This window comes from Lagopus leucura, unplaced genomic scaffold, assembly GCF_019238085.1.
Source record: "Lagopus leucura isolate 7727_CA_CO unplaced genomic scaffold, USGS_WTPT01 Super-Scaffold_100157, whole genome shotgun sequence".
Taxonomy (NCBI): domain Eukaryota; kingdom Metazoa; phylum Chordata; class Aves; order Galliformes; family Phasianidae; genus Lagopus; species Lagopus leucura.
In genome coordinates this window covers 31,580,408-31,598,729 of record NW_024962334.1, presented here as the reverse complement: position 1 = coordinate 31,598,729, position 18,322 = coordinate 31,580,408, and the positions used below count along the sequence as shown (strand labels likewise).

General features: G+C 39.3%; 1 protein-coding gene across 2 annotated transcripts in view; it reads right to left on the bottom strand.

Moving 5' to 3' along the window:
- Window positions 1-10,201, bottom strand: part of MRC1 (mannose receptor C-type 1) — a 48,532-nt gene extending 38,331 nt beyond the window's left edge. Inside the window, exons 1-3 of one of the 2 annotated variants that reach the window (XM_042888228.1) lie at window positions 9,974-10,201; window positions 5,178-5,579; window positions 3,872-4,045 (exon numbers count right to left, since the gene is read on the bottom strand). In XM_042888228.1, coding sequence (XP_042744162.1) covers window positions 3,872-4,045; window positions 5,178-5,579; window positions 9,974-10,034 — 637 coding nt within the window. In that variant the 5' untranslated portion in view covers window positions 10,035-10,201. Of the gene's footprint in view, window positions 1-3,871; window positions 4,046-5,177; window positions 5,580-9,973 lie in introns of those variants that run through there. The other variant, XM_042888229.1, reaches the window with a different exon arrangement.
- Between the last annotated feature and the right edge of the window lie 8,121 nt (window positions 10,202-18,322).

The following is an 18,322-nucleotide window of genomic DNA, read 5'->3' as shown; positions in this document are numbered from 1 at the left end:
CCATTGGACTGAAAAATTGAAGCCCCAAACAGTGAGCCAAATATCACTCCATACAGAGAGTATAATTGCATGACAAAAGCAAAATAAAGAAGAGGTCACTATATGTCGGCTGACAAGGGGAAATGTCCTGAAATTCCTGAAATCAGTCTGTATCAGCTCTTTAAGTTGCAAGCTGCAAAAAATTTGAAAGAAAGAGGTCTTTTCTGAATTCAGAGAGCTCAGAAAATCTGTGCGTGTAAATAAGAGGAAAGCAGTACAATAAACAAAACTCAAGACAAAGAGTGGTACATATTAGATGTCAGCAGGTCAGTAACCAGTTCCACTTTTTCCTGTATTAAATCTGATAGCTTATGGACAATATGAAGTGCTTCTTTTCAAATTAGCCTTAGGCAACAAAATAAATTCATAGTATACTCTAATATGGACCTTTGAATAAATACGGAAACTTCAATTCCATTATCATTATTCAGAAAGTAACTTCTACCCAAAGCATTTTATGAACATCAGAAGCCAAAATTTCTTCACTATGCTATGTTCTACAATACCATATGCACAAGCACATGTCTGGGATAAAAGAGAGACTGCAATATTAAAATCTATAATTCAGTAAAGATTGTCTCTGGCCTTGTAGAAAGGATTTTGCAGATACTGTGCAATCAGTAGAAAGAAGAGAAAAAGCATTTAACCTTCCTCTCCCTGTCACTAATTTACAGTTGCATATGAAGCCGTTCTGTAGAACTTTGGTTTTTCATAAAAATAAAGTTCATTTCTTACTCTTCCAATTTTTAGTTCTTCAAATATTTGAGTTCCAGGCAATTAAACACCTTAAGAGAGCAGGATTTGGTAAAATCTACATGGTATTGTTTAAATCTTAATATCCCCAGAGAAACCCAGAGGATTCATTTTTCTGGAATGATATATTTTAGCATCTAAACTTCATTCATGTGAAACAAAACCTGACCTGAGTGCATAACTGGAAAAAACTCAACTTTACACAGACTAATTCAGTATGTAATTTTGTATTACACTGAAATTGGTGAAAATTATTGTTATTAAGAATTATTATCAAGAAAAAGTGTCCTACCAGTGGAAATACCTATTAGAATTGCAATTTTAACAAGTGTTAACAGGACTACCATATGTACTACTTCCACTAAAACTGGTACTACTTCCACTAAATCTGAAAAGACTGGTAATGGACTTCAGAAATTTTAATTTCAAAACTGCAAGCTGAAATTTGGCCTTGACTAGCAGTAACCATAGAAGTGTTCTTATTTGCTGTATTATCCATCCAGAACAAGTTGGAATCTCAGTCCAATATTCTTCGAAACTAAAAGAATAGAATCTTAGTAAATGAGAACTGAATATAATTCTTGTTAGATACCCTATAATACAACTGCTATCTCTTCCTCCCTGACCATACAGTCAGGAAGGAATATACTTAATAATTTATATTATTTTACAGTATTATATACAAAGGCATAAAACTAGGTGTTGTCAACAGTAAAAAAGAAAATCTAAAAAATACTAAATTTCTTTCACATGCTTATCTTCACGTAGGTATATTTTTCTTCAATGCTTCTCTCTTTCTTTTTCTTAAATGAATTTGTGAGGTCTGAAATCAAGTTATGAGTTCCAGCTAAATCAGAAAAAAACAAGACCAATGACTCTTTGTAACTCAGCTGAGCAATTCACAAGGCATTCTGAACTAGACGTAAAACCACGATGGAAAATCCTTCAAAACATCTCAAAACACCAGCGTGAGGAAAAGGCCTGTCATAAAATAAAATAAAGTCAATATTTTTGAATGAATGCACAAATGCAGACTTGCCCAGTTAGATTAATATTCAAGGTTAAAATTATTTAAATGCTTCCTTATTCCCTGCACTCTTTATTTATTTCCTTCTTAGGCAGCTGCAAGTTTTTTTGCACTACTTACAAGTCTTTCAAAATTTTTCAGAAAAATTTCATCCATTTCAACTGTCATGAAAGGGACCTCAGTGGACTTTTGCCTACTGAATACAGCTGCATGTACATCTTATGACTCGTGTTCCTGGTAAAATTACCTTGTGCAACCTTCCTCAACACAAGCTTTAACACAGCAATGGAACACGTAGCTCAAAAAGACATAGCGTACCCAGTAAAGAATCAGTATTTCCTAGGATATTAAAAATTGTCTTGAAGTAGCAGGAACAATTCTCAGTTTCTTCTGTTGAGATTTAAGTTTCATTGTCACTGTACCAGCATTTTTTGAAGCACCATCTGAAAGGCTCAAACTCACTCTATCAGTCAGATTTCCACATTTCTTTTGGGTACAATTGCTTTTAGTACGATCTTAGACCCTCTCATTCTGGACACTAGAGTTAGTTTTGTTTACGGTAGAAAAGTGATGGACTCAATCTGAATTTCAGTGTTTGTCTGAGCTCTAGAAGAAAGAGTTGCAATAGTCTGCATCGCCTACTTTTTATCAGCACCTCTGACCCCCCAGATAGTTTAAAAAAAAAAAAAAAAAAAAAAGCACACTTCTGACATCCTATTTAATAATCTTTAACATACAAAAACTTCAATGTTATATGTTTAAAAAGTGCTTTTGAAGTTTAATAACTTCTCATTTTGTAGTACAGCACAGTTCTCTATTGCAGGGCTAAAACTTTCCTACTCCTGCCTGTCTCTCTTTAAAGCATACGACCTAAATGTGAATATTTTATAGCCAGTACTGAAGAATCAGGAAGGAAGCATGCAGGCAATCAGCATAAAGCAGCTTTTTCCAAAAACAATCTGAATGGATTTCCTTGAATTATGTCAAAGAACTAAACAATTTTTTAATGACACCTCCTATTTGCTTTCCTCTAAGAATGCTAGACAGGTAACAAACATTCGCTGGACTTGCATGTGTTGTATTCATGGAATTAATACTGCCAATATGTTTTCAATATCTTGAAAATAATACTGGCAGAGGAAAATACTTGCAATTTTTATTTCTCTGAAATAATGAACACAACACTCATGGAAATTGTACTTCATACAATAAAACTTCATCAAATCAGTTAAGATCAATGGACTCTGTTTTCTTCACATCAAAGGAAAGAGGAAAGGCATTTTTTTCTTTTGTTCTTAACTGAAGTCAGTTGGAGCTTTAGGACAAAACACAATAATAAAGGGAAGGAAAAATTCCCCCTCTCCCATCATGACAGAAAAAGCAGCAGTTTGTAGACAAAGTGCTTAGTACATATTTTACAGAAGAGAAAATTTATTCAAATTAAACATAATTTCAACATGTCTTCAAATTCACTTAAAGGAATATCAACGTTTCTACGTGAAGTTCTGTATTACATAATACTACAGCTCAAACTCTAGTGGCACTTAAACCAGGGAATTAATAATTTAAATGCTTCTCACTGTTTTTAATTATTCTACTGCAGAACAGTCAGCTACGTAGTATATACATTAAGGAAATACCACATAAGCTCTTTTATATTCAAATGCAATTCATTTCTGAAGTAGTCTTAATTTTCATTTCAGTTATATTCTAGTTCCCACTTTTGCAGCACAAATGTCTATGCAGCCTACAGGATATACTAATGTAACATCCCTACATCAAATTAACTTTCTGTTTGAGTAAATGCTGTAATTACACATTCCAGTGTACAATTCACACACTTTCACCTGGATTTAGTCAAGTTTCTTTTTTTTTTTTAATGCTGAGCCCTATTTTCACATATGTAACTAGTTCCTAAAAGGATAGCTAGCAGTGTAGAGACAGAAAAATACAGTTCTGAATTACATTTTGTAGAGCACATGAAAAGGACAGCAGCATTCCCAGACAGTTGAATAAAAGAGCAAAATAGAATCTTCAATACATGAAACTTACTTTTCAGTGGGCAAAATCCATATCTCCTGTCAACATCATAGTCTGCAGTGGTTCCACACCAGAACCAGCCATCTGCTCTGCCAGCATCTGTGCAGTCAGCATACCACTTATTACCAAATTTAAAAGGGAATACACAAGGTGCTCCCTCAGCATTTCCTCTCACTGTGTAGGTATCTAAGGAGATATGACAGTTTAAAAAAAAAAAATGTGTAAGTGGTAATTTGCATGGGATATACATCAATCCAGTTTTATGATCATATTGGAGTAAGGACAGTTTGCTAGCTTAGTATACAATATGCATTATAAATGGAATGCTGACAATTTTCAATCTGTAGGTGTTATCTGTTACCCATTGCCACAACTAGACCAATTTTCATCACTTAAAGCAGACCACTGGCCAGAAAAGGAGACTACTGACCAGAACTGACTGAGCCAAGACAAACGTATTCCCATGCTAAATTTTACATGCATAGCAATCAAAAGTACAAAATCCATTAAATGAAGCAATTTGCTTTTTAGGCCCAATCACTGATTCTTCTGTTGATAACTCAATTCTGATCATTTTAAACACTATGTCATGTATGTATAAACCTGAAAGCTACACCAGAGAGTATCTTCTTTATGCTATATTCAAATAAAAGCCTTTGATCCAGAGCCATAATACTGTAGTTATTCTTTGTGTAAACCCTAGAAAATGGATCATTCCCTTTCTCTGCCAAAATGCCATCATATCTGTGTGTATATACGTGCATTTTCAAATTTAACTATTTAAAATATCTAATTTACTTATTTAACACTTCAGCACCAGCTCTCAGAGGAATGTCAAACATCTAGAAATGCACCATCAATATACTGCAGCTGAACATATCAAGAGTTAACTGAATCCTTAATGAAAAAAATTATATTTTCTCCCTAGGGATGGAGTGGCAGAGAAGAGGTGAACATAATCAACAGAACACTCTTTGTCTTTCTGTACATATGTAAAAAATCAAAAATATCATTAACTGTTGCATAATAATTGTATGCATGTTCTGAACAACCAAAGACTTTCCTCTCCTTCCAAATGAATCACTGTCCTCTGCCTTGCATGGTTAATTATCTAATTTTTAATGATCATACCTCTGACAAAAAAGCAAAATGAACCCCACAGAAACATAAAACACACTCAAGTACTATAGGTTTTATCAAAGCCCACACTCGCTGATCACCAACAAGACTAAGGTAATTCTCCTACATATCTCCTGTATCGCAATTAGATACAACAGCAGCCAGTTCAAAATACAGAAATTAATTTATAGAACTTTACCTTCATAGCCTCGAGAACACAGATCGTCTTTAGTTCCGTAGACTTTCCACCTACTCCATAAACCAGATCCCTTGTAAAGCATAATATTCCTTTCCTGTCTGTTTCCATAGTTGAAAAACAAATCTTCCCCTTGGATTGCAAAGAGAGTCTCATTTCTGCATTCCCATCGCTGAAGTTCGCTAGCCTTGTCACAAGGATACAGAGTGATCGGAACCCAGTCTTTCTTCGAAGGTACTCCCAAGCACAATTTGAATGCTATGCTCATAAGCTGGTGATCTGAAACCCACCTGAATTTTTGAGACTCATTTTCTTGAACACAAGGAGCAGTAGTCACTGAATTAGAACTCTGAGCCAATACACAGCGCTTGTGTTCTTCATTATATATTAAAAAGATGCTAGTATCTGCAAGACAAAAAACAATGGAATCACTTGGCTTGAAATAATCTTACTTACTATCTAAATGAAATACGAGACTAGATGCTACTCTTGGGGTTGAAATCTCATCATCTGTTCAGCAAAAGAGGACGGGATCCTCCCGTGATCTACAGCTGTTAAAGTGACTGTAGAATACAACTAGTTCAGATTTCAGGACATTTAAACTATTTTGCATCAAAGGAAGAATCTACACTAAAAACAGCAAGGCAGTAGAAACAGATCTAGCGCCTCATGCAGCTTTAAAACATAGAATAAACTGAGGAAAAAAGGCCCAATTGTAGTTCTGTTCCAAACTGCACCCATGGGAGTCAGGGAGAACGGGGAGCATGCACACCATGTGCTGCAGGGCTGGAGGCTGAGCGCTCCAGCAGCTCTGCTTCCTTGATCCTGACTCCCGTTGTGAGGACTACAGAGTAAGTTCTTCAGGCTCTGTTTCTCCATAATGGACAGATCTGCTTTCATCAGTTCTGCTGAAATCCCTGAAGTCTTACAGAATGGGAAAGATTTTTTTTTTTTTTTTCTCCTAATTTACCTTTACACACAAACTACTTGCAGGGTTACAATAGCATCATCATTTTTCTCTCAGCTGCATTCATTGGTGATTTCCTCCTTTCTTACATTTTTCCACTAAGAATGAAATACATGAAATGAAAAACAGTGAGATTTGCCATCAACTCTTAGTGACCAAGGAAAATTTATGAGACTGTTTATAGCTCCCAAAGTTATTTCTCCTCCTTAGTACAATGTACTTAACAACATGCATTTATCCATTTTGTTTCAAACTTGCAATCACTAAAGAAGTTCCTAGCACTTCTTATATGACCTGGATCTACTGCATGGTAAACATGAACTGGTCTCATCCAGAGACTGAGAATTTTTCCTTCTCCTTTGGTCCTCTTGAGATATGTTTTAGGATGACAAATTAATAGTTCTCTAATGTTGCATCTCATAATTTAACAGGTTGATCAAGGCCTTAAAAATGTATTTTAAGTGAGCTACAAGCAAGGGAAGATAAGTACTTATTTATGTTAGTCTGGGATTAAAGCTAATTAAAACACTATTTATTTTAGCATTAGATTACCAAAGTAAGCAAGTTATACAATGCAAAAATACGTAAGGGGAAAACAGATTAACCACAAAACATTTTCCCTTTTCTGCTGATATGGAAATGATCATAAATTACTACAGAAGAAGCTGGGAACAAATAGCCTCTACCTCAGAGAAAGAGCTGACCTAAACTTATCTCACCCATGGGTCAGTTTCCTTCTCCTGTCCTCTGGCTTCCAGTTCACAGGGAAGCATATAAAACTGATGAGCACTGGAGGCACAAATTGTTCCCTTTTGCCAATCAGTTTTACTCATAGACAATACAAGGAAATATATAATTGTCGCTGCTGGTGATAACTTTTTATTCTGCTTTTCTACCAGAGTTTAGCACAACGATACATGCAATGCTTGCAACTCTCCTTTTCCTGAAATCTTACTTAAAGTTTCCGGTTAAAAGAAAACATCAGACTTTTTCACAAGTGTGAAAAACATCGCCTGATCTTTTAAACTGCTAAAATTGTACTTCTGGCCTAACGCAACATTACATATTTTATGCAACTTACGGTCTTAAAGAGAGGGTGCTAGACACGTGAAAAACATAGTCCCAAGTCAAAAGTCTGGGCTGCTCAGCCAAGCCAAAAGCAGAGTGGAGGTTTTGTTTGCAGAGACAATGCCAGAAAGTTGAATAAAGAGATGAGGCTAGGGGAAGAAAAGTAAATATTCGGTCCTCTACATTTTGACTGTACCTTTACAAGGCATTAGCAGCGTGGAAACACAATGCAGCAGCTTATACAAGTAGGTATTGAAAATAAGTTGGCACCCAAACAGGAGGGAAGAACGAGGCAAAAGGACACAGGAGCAACTGTGACCGAGACTGCAGAATTCCCTTTCACTCATAGTCACTCCTGTCATATCCATCACCATGCAGATGATTTGTACCATGGGCCTAGGCTGCTCCAGTTTACAGCTGTACTTCTGTGTCTATTTGAACACCAATATAGATTCCCATATAACACTTTCTTTGTGAGATGTAAGGGAGATATTAGAGAGACTAGAAGAAAATTTAAAAAGTCAGGTATCTGTGCAACACTCATTATACCCTGCCAACACTTCTCTAACTACTTGATATCGCTTCTTGCTAACAGATTGAGCTGCATCTGTCAAATGAGCTGAGCAAAATTATTCAGTTACGTAATTGATAACCAGCAACTAATTCAGAGTCTTAAGCAAACTAACATCTTACCTAGGGAAGGTTGCTTTTCCTACATAAGCAGGACACTTGGAATCTAGAAGCAGAGTCTCAACATTCACAAGTGAAGAAGTACACTGTACTCCACAAGGGTTGATAGCGTTAGCTACCATAAGGTCAAAACAATAATTACAAACTTAGTCAGCAGCCAATTTCTATAAATAATACCTTGAGCAAATAAGGGACCAAGCCTACTAAGCATATGAACTTTTGGCCAGATAGCACCTCCCAGTGGAACCCAACCACCACCAAAGATCCGTTAAAAGAACTCCATAATACATAGTGCATGCATAGCATTGGGTTTTAACGTGTACAGCAATTCTCAGAATAAGCAGGCACTGCAGAAAACGTATGAATATTCACATGCTAAGCGTGAGTGTGTGTGCGTGCGCACTTTAGCTCCTACATGTGCATGCTAGGAGGAAAGATTTTCCCCCATGCAATGAGTACTGCAATAAAGTAATGTCAGCTTTCTAACATGTCATTTATGTTGGTAAGCCTTATTCCCAGATTTCAGTGACATAACCATGTGTTCTATCACTATTTAGTAGAAATATTTGCTTTAGAACTCCCATTCTTCACTACAGATCAGCTACAGGAGGTACATAGGAAGGTCCTCCACAGCATCACCTCAAGTAACACAGTCCCAGTACAGTTTTTAAGGGAGTAACCTGTAATGAAAGTTTCAAAATTTACTTCTGGAAGGAGGTCCTTTAGAACTCATAGGAAGCTGTCAGGCATAGGAACCAACCACTAGAAGTGTACTGGGTCTGACTGGACTGGAATTAACTTTCTCCACAGCAGCCCATACAGTGTTGTGCTTTGCACTTGTAACTAGAATAGTGCTGATATTGCACTAATGTTTAAGCAGCTGCTGAGCAGTGGTTGTGCAGCATCAAGGCTGTGTTAACAGCCTGAGCCCCCAAAGGTCAGGTGGCTGGGGATAGGCACTTGGATGGGAAGGGGGCACAGCCAGGACAGTGAACCTGAACTGGCCAAAGGAATATTCCATAGCAGATGAGATCATGCTTAGCAGTAAAAGCTTCAGGAGGAGGCTGCTCTAGAAGTTGGCCAGATATCCCCACACCCAGTTCCCCTGAGGACTGGGACAAGAGAGCAGCAATGCAGTACTTAGGTATCTGTCAACGTTAAACCAAAACAATAACCAATCCAGAGACATGTAGCATCTTTTCCTTTAGCTGTCCCAAGCAAATCCTGATAGATTTTTTCTCACTAGTTTTTATTTTTCTTTACCCATCATGCTAATGATTTGACTATTGCCAGCCACAGAAAGATTGTGACAAGTATCTTTTGTAGAGATTACATTTTAGGAGTTCCAGTATGCAAAAACAACTTTGGACTTTGTAGTACACGCAAGCTATCATAGATTACATGAGTGGAGATCAGAAAGTGGCTCATGAAGTCAGAGAAACACTAACAGCATCAAAGGCCAACGCAGAATACCCCAGCAGCACACCAAAAGCCAAAGGAAGGGAGAGGGGAAGCAAGGAGGCAGCCAGCAGGATGACTTCTCTTAGCAGACAGCCTGCAATGACTGTAGCTAACTACACAGAACAAGAAGGGTTACAAGCTGGTGTTACGAAACTGTGCTCCAGTAAACCTCAACCTTGACTACAGAGGATGCTGAGGAATGGCAGATGCAAAACTTTCCCTGTATGAAAACAGAGCGCTAGAAATCAGAGCAATTGTCATGTGCAAGCTCCAGCTTTCAACCATAGACCCTATGACACTGCTAACATTCCCAGGACAGACTGATTTGGAGCACCCTAGGATGCCAAAACCCAAAGGGCCCCCGCATGGGGCAACTTCAGCCATGCATCAGCTCAGCTGGGGCAGGGCGCTGCAGGAGTGCAGGCTGCCCTCAGGGTAACGTGGCTGCGGGCTGCCCCCCGACCCTGGGGCTCTTCTCCACCTGCGTGCCGGCTTGCCCCCTCCACGCGTGCACACACACAAACACAAACGCACACATCGCCTCAGGTCAGCCGGGGCTCGGAGACCCCGCTGTCTTCCCGGCGTGCCGTGCACAGTCCCTGCGGGCACTTACCCAGCAGCGGAAAAGCGCCGGGGAGAAAGGCGAGGAGCAGCAGGAGCGGGGCGGGAGCCATCGCCGCTGTGAGGACAGGAGCCCGCCGGGCAGCTCCGCCGCACTTGTGAAGGGCCGGTGGATCGGGGGAAAGCTCTGGGCTCGAAACGATAAGGAAATATCCTGTCACATGGGGTGCTTAGAAATAACAGGAATTCGCTGTTCAAACTTTGCTTTCCTAAGCTGATTTTCCTCAGCGGAGGGAAGAGCCTCCTTCCAGGCACACGCAGGTGATAACGTGGTGATAGCTGAGAGGCGCGCCGGGCTGTTTTCCGCTGTTCTTTTTTTATCCCCTTTGCGACCCTGTCAGCGTCGCACGTGGATCGGCGCTCGCTTTTCCAAAAAAACGAGCCCTGCAGAGGGCGAGGAAGGCCGGCAGGCTCCGACCTGCCCGCGCGGGACAGCGCTCCGCCCGCACCGCCACAGCCCCGCTCCTCCGCGCTGCGGGACGAGGGGAGACCTACTAATGGGAAACCAGGCTTTGGGCCGTGCCCCGTCGCTCCTCCCCCCGGGAGCAGGTGGAAAGTCCCGGCGGGGAAGGAAGGGAGCAGAGAAAGCATCGCTTCCCCAGACGAGTGTACCGGCTTTCCACTAAGATGTGCCAATTTAAGTATCGTTCTGAAGCGGTGCCTTTAAAGCACAGCCGGCGTGGAGGTCTCGCAGCCCAGGGGGACCTCAGCAAATGCCTCGCGTTTTGGGGGCAGCAACACGGCATTGCTTAGAGCCTGAAGTTGGAACGCGGGCTGACGGGTCACAGGTGGATGGAGAGCATCAATCTTACTGCTGTTGTATATACAGAGGCTTTTGTAAAGTTTACTGAGTACAGTAACACCGCAGATGCAGCCTGATGGATTTCAGAAGCACTGAGCTTACCCACGTACGTGATGTGTCCTCTGCTGTCATTCTCGTACCGCCAGGCATTTGGAAACTTCTGGTACATACAAGAAAATTTCAAAAGCCTCCTTGAAGCTTCTGAGTGGAAAAATAGAGCAAGCACTCATGTGAGCTTATTATGCAAGGAGACAGGTCAGAGTGAGTAAAATACGTTTACAGTGTCATTACAGAAGAAGAAACAATGGAGAAAAATCCAAGCTCATTTGAACTCCACAGCAAGGCTCTCCGTAACATAAGTAGGGATGCCAGCCAGCCAACTCAGCCATGCTGAACTCTTCTGTGGACAACTCACAGGGAGTGAAAGAGGATGCTTTTCACAATTTCTTGTGACATCTGTGGATACACATAAAGGTCATGCAGAGCGTGGCCCAAAAACAGGAGGTGGAAAGCAGAGTTCTGTGTCATTATGTCAGTGGATTCTCACCTGGGAAACTTCAACCTGCAACTGATACAAATTCTCTTGCTGCAGTAGATGGCATCTATTTATTATTCTCTAACTGCCTAGAACGACCTTATGCTGAACTAATGAAAGACCCAAGTACTTCCACTGAGGAGATATAGCTAACTCAAATAATCATAGTACAACTTGAAAATGAAGAATTGCCCCATGTTCTAACACTGCCACCTTAGCAACATCCAGGCATTCAAAGTACATTTGAAAAATGCTTTTAGAGGGGAAAAAATATATTTTAAGTCACCTTAAGATCTGTTTACAAGCTTATTTTAATAACAGCAATAACTGGAACCCAAGAAAAGCGTATAGTGCCAGAAGGAACAAGTCACGAGATGGAGAGCGAATACTGCTTTCCTGATAGAATAATGGTATTTGTTAGACCACAACCCACACTTTGGGGAATCCTTGGTATTCTCTTGGCCAAAAAAATCATAGAATTCCTCAGTTTGGAGAAAACCTCAAAATCATCAAGCCCAACCACAACCTGACCATACTACCCTAACTAACAACCCTCCACTAAATCATGTCCTCAGCACCACATCCAAACGGTTTTTAAACACATCCAGGGATGGTGACTCAACCACCTCCCAGGGGAGATTATTTCAGTGTTTAACACCCTTTCTGTAAAGAAGTTTTTCCTGATATCCAACCTAAACTTACCGTGGTTCAACTTAAGGCCATTTCCCCTCATCCTGTCACCAGTGAGAAGAGACCAACCCTGCTCTTGCTGTAAGCACCTTTCAAATATTGGAAGAAAGCAGTAAGGTCTCCCCTCAGCCTCCTTTTCCCCAGACTAAACAGCCTCAGTAAAGAGCAGTAAACAGCAAAGGGACACAATATGCAAAGTTTAGTCTCAATATAATTAAAGTCTTTAGATTAAAAAAAAAAAAAGGGGGGGGGGGGGGCTGCACATAAGTATCAACAGGTGTCTCACAAATAGGCAGGAAAATGGTAGTAAGTAGCATTCCATATCTGACAGCGAGTGGCCATGCCAGGAATGAGGTATGCATGGAAAACAACAGAAGAGACCACATTCGGCCACTCTTGAAGGTTCCCAGGGCTCAACTGGACAAGCGCTTAACAACATGATGCAGTTTTCAAATTAGTCATGCTTCAAGAAGGGAGTCATACTAGATGACTTCCTGAGATCCAACCATGAGACATTAGAAGAGCTCCTACTAAGTCTGGAATTCCAGTTATTCTTGGGATCTTCACCTCAGCAAATTACTTCTTTTCCTGATTCTCCAAAAAAGCCTTTTTCTCATTGCCTCTTGCACACACTGGAGGTACTGCCACTTCAAAGTCATTCCGAAAGTGGTACATGTATATATAAACACAGACATATACACACAATTGTATATATGCCTTGGTGATCTGGATGAGTTTATTCACTCAAATCTCTATGTATCATCTGCAGCATACTGCTCAACAATAAAGTCTGAGTCTGGCTTGCTCCTTGGGAATCATCGCACAACTACATATACACGTTGTATACTCTCCAAGGGAAAGAATTTATCTCCTAGAGGACAACAGGATTCAGCAAAGTCTCAGGCTACAGAGAATTGTAGGCAAATAGTCACCAAATTGGATAATTCAATCTGCTAAATAACTAATGACAGGATACTACTTAAACATGCCCTAGCTAGACATATGTTTTCATCTTTCTCTGTGGGTAGCAAGCCAGCTGTCGTTTACATTTGGAACAGAAAGGCCTAGATTTCTCTGAAACAGGTCTGACCCTCTCCAGTTCTGGCACAGCCAGTACTTGCAACTGGTGACTGTTCCTGGCAAAATACCCTGAAATGTGAAGTCACAGTAGCTCTTGATTTTTGATAGTCAACAGGAAGATGGAAAGTTCTATCTAAATGAAATCATATCCAGACGTGAAATATAATAACCCTTCTTCTGTTTGTTGTTTCACATATGCATCCAAGATTTTTTTTTTTTTGACGTTTCATGTGTGTTTCTGTGTCTCTTAGATGGCATTCAGTAGTTCTTTGTGCATTTCTAACATTTGCGTTGTCATTTATGCTTTTTGCTCTTAAGTATATCTTTAGTACATCTGTTTACATGCTAACATTTGTGATGACATCATTTATCCAGTGCCTATCCTATATTAATAAGCTATATAAATAAGATATAGGGCAGTGAAAAAAAAAAAAAAACAGGAATTGGCAAAAATCAATACTTAATTTTTGTACAAATCTTATTCCTCTGAAATGTTATTCAGAAATTGATTTTGACACTTATAATTTCTGAAACCAAAACAGAATGTTTTAGGAGGTGTAAAGTCAAGGCTTTAATACCTGTTGTCAGACAGCCTTCACCTAGTAAAATCCCCTTGAGAATACCAATATTATTATGTATGATACTCACTTTAAATACAACTAATTCAGACATGTATCTGTGTCTTATATATATTATATATATATATATATATACATACATATCAAAATTTTGAATTCCAGCATTCTGCTTTTAGCACAAAGTAAGAACACAAGAATATCACTTTCCCCTGCATACGTTATAATAGCTTCATAAACATGCATGGCTATTGGGAACGTGCACTCTCGTGACTCCTAACATGTCAAGTTTGGTTTATGCCTCACCCATATTATGAAAATAAAGAGGAATTTCCACACCCTCACATATCTGGTTCCTTACAGCTACAAAAAAGTGTTGCCTGCATAGTTAAAAGCCACGATAAACGCAGCCAGAAGTTAACAGATGTTTAAGGAAAATAAAGGAGTTCCAGATGGTTATTTGCTTTCTATCATCATAGATTCTCAAGAGGCAAAGTACATAAGACCCACGGCTGTAAAACTTCTAGTACATCTAAACAGATTACTTTCTTTGATTCTAATTTCATTTTCCAGGGTATTCTGTTATGTCAGAGATACAGCTAGACATTGGATTGCAAGGACGGGACAGTTTTGTCCAAAGTACAGGTAGGAGGCCCTTAGTTATAAGGTGATCACATCTTCAAATCAGCCTATTAGGAGTCTCTTGAACACAGTCAAGACAGATCCACTTGGAAAAGAATTCTCTCTCTTAAACAAGACATCACTTCAGTGTATACTTTTTTTTTTTAAATCTCAAAAACAGAAACTTCGTAAGACATACATATTTCATAAAAAGACTGCAAAGAAAGACAGCCTGTTTAGAACCAAGAAGGAACATAGCCTTAAATTGGACCATGTTCTATTCCCTCATCTCATTTAAACAGAATCCAAACATACCAAAGATTTTTCTGTTGAATTTTTGCACATGCACTCAGAGGCCTTTCAGCATTAAGATACTGATGTCTGGAAGTTCTGCAGTGCAACCTGCTGATGATTTCTCTCCTACTTATTTCTTTCTGTATTTTTCTCTCAAATGCTTGATAAAGCCATAGGCTGCCATTTCTAATTTATTTAAGTGCCAAAAGTCTTTTAGTAAAACTACTTTTTAATTAACAAATTGAATACACATTTTTAATCCCTTCTTAACTTTACAAGTACACCAGTGATCTCCACAAGTTTTCTTTGTGCATAATACTACATGCAGTTGAAGAGTCAAAGTTCAGTATAATTTGGAACTCAGTAGGAGCTGAGCAGAGCACAGCTTGAAGTTAATACAATGCCATAACACTTTGATAGTAGTTTCTGCCTTTGTATTGTACGCTCCATTCTAGTTATTTACCATGGATGAAAAGAAACAGCAGAAATGTGGTAGATCACACATGGAACTAAGACCTTCAAAAAGGATGAGGAAATTTTCCTTACCAGGAAATTCTCTTTACAGAAATGAAACACAGAAGTGGAAATATAATACGGAAAACTAAAAGAATAAATACAGCTGCTTTGTTAGTCCTGTTTATCACATCACAGTACAAACACAAGAAAATCCAGTCTAATTCAAAGAAAATAGTCTTCATATCCATCATCATTAGTAAGTCAAAACATTAACCAAGCCTATTAACCATGGACTTGAGTTATCAGAAGTCTTTCAGGAGCTATCATTCTCTAAGACAGGAATAAAACTGTATGAGGCTGCATTTAAAAAGAAACATCTCTGAACAGGCTACAGGATCAGTCAGTAACTGTCAGATGAAGCTTTTAGGTTAATTTTTTTTTTCTTTTTTCTTTCTTTTCTTTTGTTGTTGTTGTTGCACAGAAGAAGATTATTTGGTTGTTTTTTGTTTTTTTTTTTCTTCCCCTTGCTTGCTTTATCTTTGCTTCAGATCTTCTAACCTGGAACAAAAACCATGCATCCTCACTGATTTGATCTTGTAAGTATTAATAGGATACCTGACAAGTCTAAGTTCTGCAAATCGTTAGGTAGTACTTGAGCAACATGGGAATTTTCTTTTTTAGAAATAAAAATGTCAGTATTCAACATACCAGTAAGTATTGACTTCATGAATATTCATTTGTAATTGTTACAGCAACAAAGTACTGCCATGTGGCAGAAGGGTTTTATTTCAAAAAAGGAATCAGATTTCAGTTCAGTTTACCAAAGAAAACTTGAAATTAAGCAGTAAGAGGGAACGACCAAATTTGAGAATGCTTTTAATTGGCATTTTCCCATCAATAAATAGGGCAGTTTTAATCAGTCCAGAACTGTTTCCAAATTCAGACTCACTTGAGCAATTTTGAGAACTGCTTGTCACGGTGGGTTCATAGGATGAGATGACTCACACACCACAGCAGGGTGCATCAGATCTGGGCAAGTGTACAGCGATGGATGCCTCCTACCATGGATTTCACATCATCTGCACAGCACGTGTCCTGTCACAGCAGCAGTATTGGTCCTGACAAACATACAGACCTCCCTAAAGTCAGTCCGAAGTGCCTAACTCAGTGACCATGTTTCACTTCATTTCCACCCTTGCTTCCTTACCCTTAAAATAATAAGGCTGCTACACTTCTTGACTTGCTAGAAGAGCAAACGCAGTGATGCATGTATTGAGTAGTAAATACACCAAAATTTATGAGCCAAGAAGTGGCTGAGACACTCTCAAAGCTATCCTACCTTCCAGCATATTATATGAAAGAATTTTATAGATTTCGGCCTGAGAAGATGCATGATGACCTGTGAGATGGGTAGAGGGAAGGAGGCTGTACTGCCTGGCAAAAGGGAGCTCTGATATGAGGAGCAAACCTGCTGGGTTAGGAGAGCTGGAATGATACTAAGTACCCCCGTGAGGAAACACAAACTAGAACAAGAGGATGGGAGTTATCCAGAAGATACTTTGGGGATACAACCTCACCCAGATCTCAGGAGGCTGCTGAGGTTGCCATGATGGTCCTTCTCCCTTTTTTCCCCCACTTGCCCATCTACAGCTAAAATTCAGGGCAGTGCCACCCCAAAAGATAAAGATCTTTCCACATTCTCTTGAGGAAGCACTTCCCATGCTAGGTCTTAGTGGAAGAAAGATAGAGAGAAGACAAGAATTAGAGCTATTCTCCTCTTACAAGGTTTAAGATAGGAGAGGTGAGTCCAAGTCACTGTAAGTCACCCATTCCGGGAAATTCAGCAACCTTGACTTGAGTTTTGAGAAGTTTAGCAAGAAGCCCAAAGTTAGTCAGAAATGTAGCAACACATTAAATAAATAAATAAATAAATAAATAAATAAAACCAGAATTGTGGAGCTCCAAAGATCTTGCCTTCTGAGAAGTGTTCAGTGAACCTGGAATGAAGTTTTTCAGTTGTTGACTCAGAAGCATCTGAACATTTATCATCGTTTCACCTCATCACTGAGAAGAATTTCCAACAAAAACGCCCTTCCAAAAAAGCAGAAGGTGAATCACCATTTTCTTTTCTATCAGGAGGTATTACGAGAAGACAGAAAATCTCGTGCCACACAGCCAAGTTGTACAGGTTGCATGCTTAAGGCAAACAGCCAATTTCATTGTTACTTGTCCAAATGGTTTCTCATTAAAAGAGCTATTAAAATAAGCATTAAATATTGAGATTTAAATGAAATGCCTCATACCACCATGTAACAGACATTCCTTGGGAATATTTATGAATATTGACTTCGCAAAATTTAAAGGGAAGCAGTTCAGATTCCTGGGAGCTATGCCAAGAGATTTCAAATCCAGGAAAACAGCACTCTGTGATGTGAAAACAGGACTAGTATCCACACGTCCTGGAATTTAACCTAAGCTACCAGTTTTCCGCAGGTTCTTTGCATGCAACACAGGCACCATATGCATTTCATCAATTTAAGGTATTCTGACATTAGGCACCGAGTAGAATCACAGAATGGCTTGGGCTGTAAGGGACATTAAATCTCATACAGCTCCAACCCCTTGCCATAGGCTGGGTTGCCACCTACCAGATCAGGCTGCCCAGGTCCCCATCTAACCAGGTCTTGAATGCTTCAATAGAGAGGGCACCCACAGCTTCTCCAGGCAGTCTATAAATCTGTGCTAGATTGATCAGCTCTCCTTTTCTTTCCTGCATAATAGTCCTGTGCCCAAAAGTAATGGTCCTGTTTCCAGGAGTCTTTCCCTCCTGTGTTCATACAGATTCAGGTTGTCTGTGGGCGACTTGTATTCCAACTTCTATAGATATTCTCATGGACAGAAAAGGCATTTCTTTTATAAGTCAAATTAATAATTAAAAAAAAAAAAAAACCAACACACACAAGGGAAAGAACTTCCAGTCAAAGATAAAAGGTGCCTAGGGGAAAGGGATAATAATCCAAACAGGAAGGGGTTGGGAGGTTGGGATTATTTGTTTGCCTTTCCTGGTTCCTTGGCTGGAAGCAAGAGATTGCCCACAGTCACGGATGGGTTATTTTCATCTCTCATTTCAATGGGAGGCATCAGAACAACTCAGAAGTTGTGGAACCTGGCAGCTAGTTCAATCCTAAATGTGAACTCTCAAAACTGATTGTGTCAATTAAATAAGAAAAAAAAAAAAAAAAAAAGAAAACAATTACTACAATGAGTTAAAACTAATTTTGTGTTAGT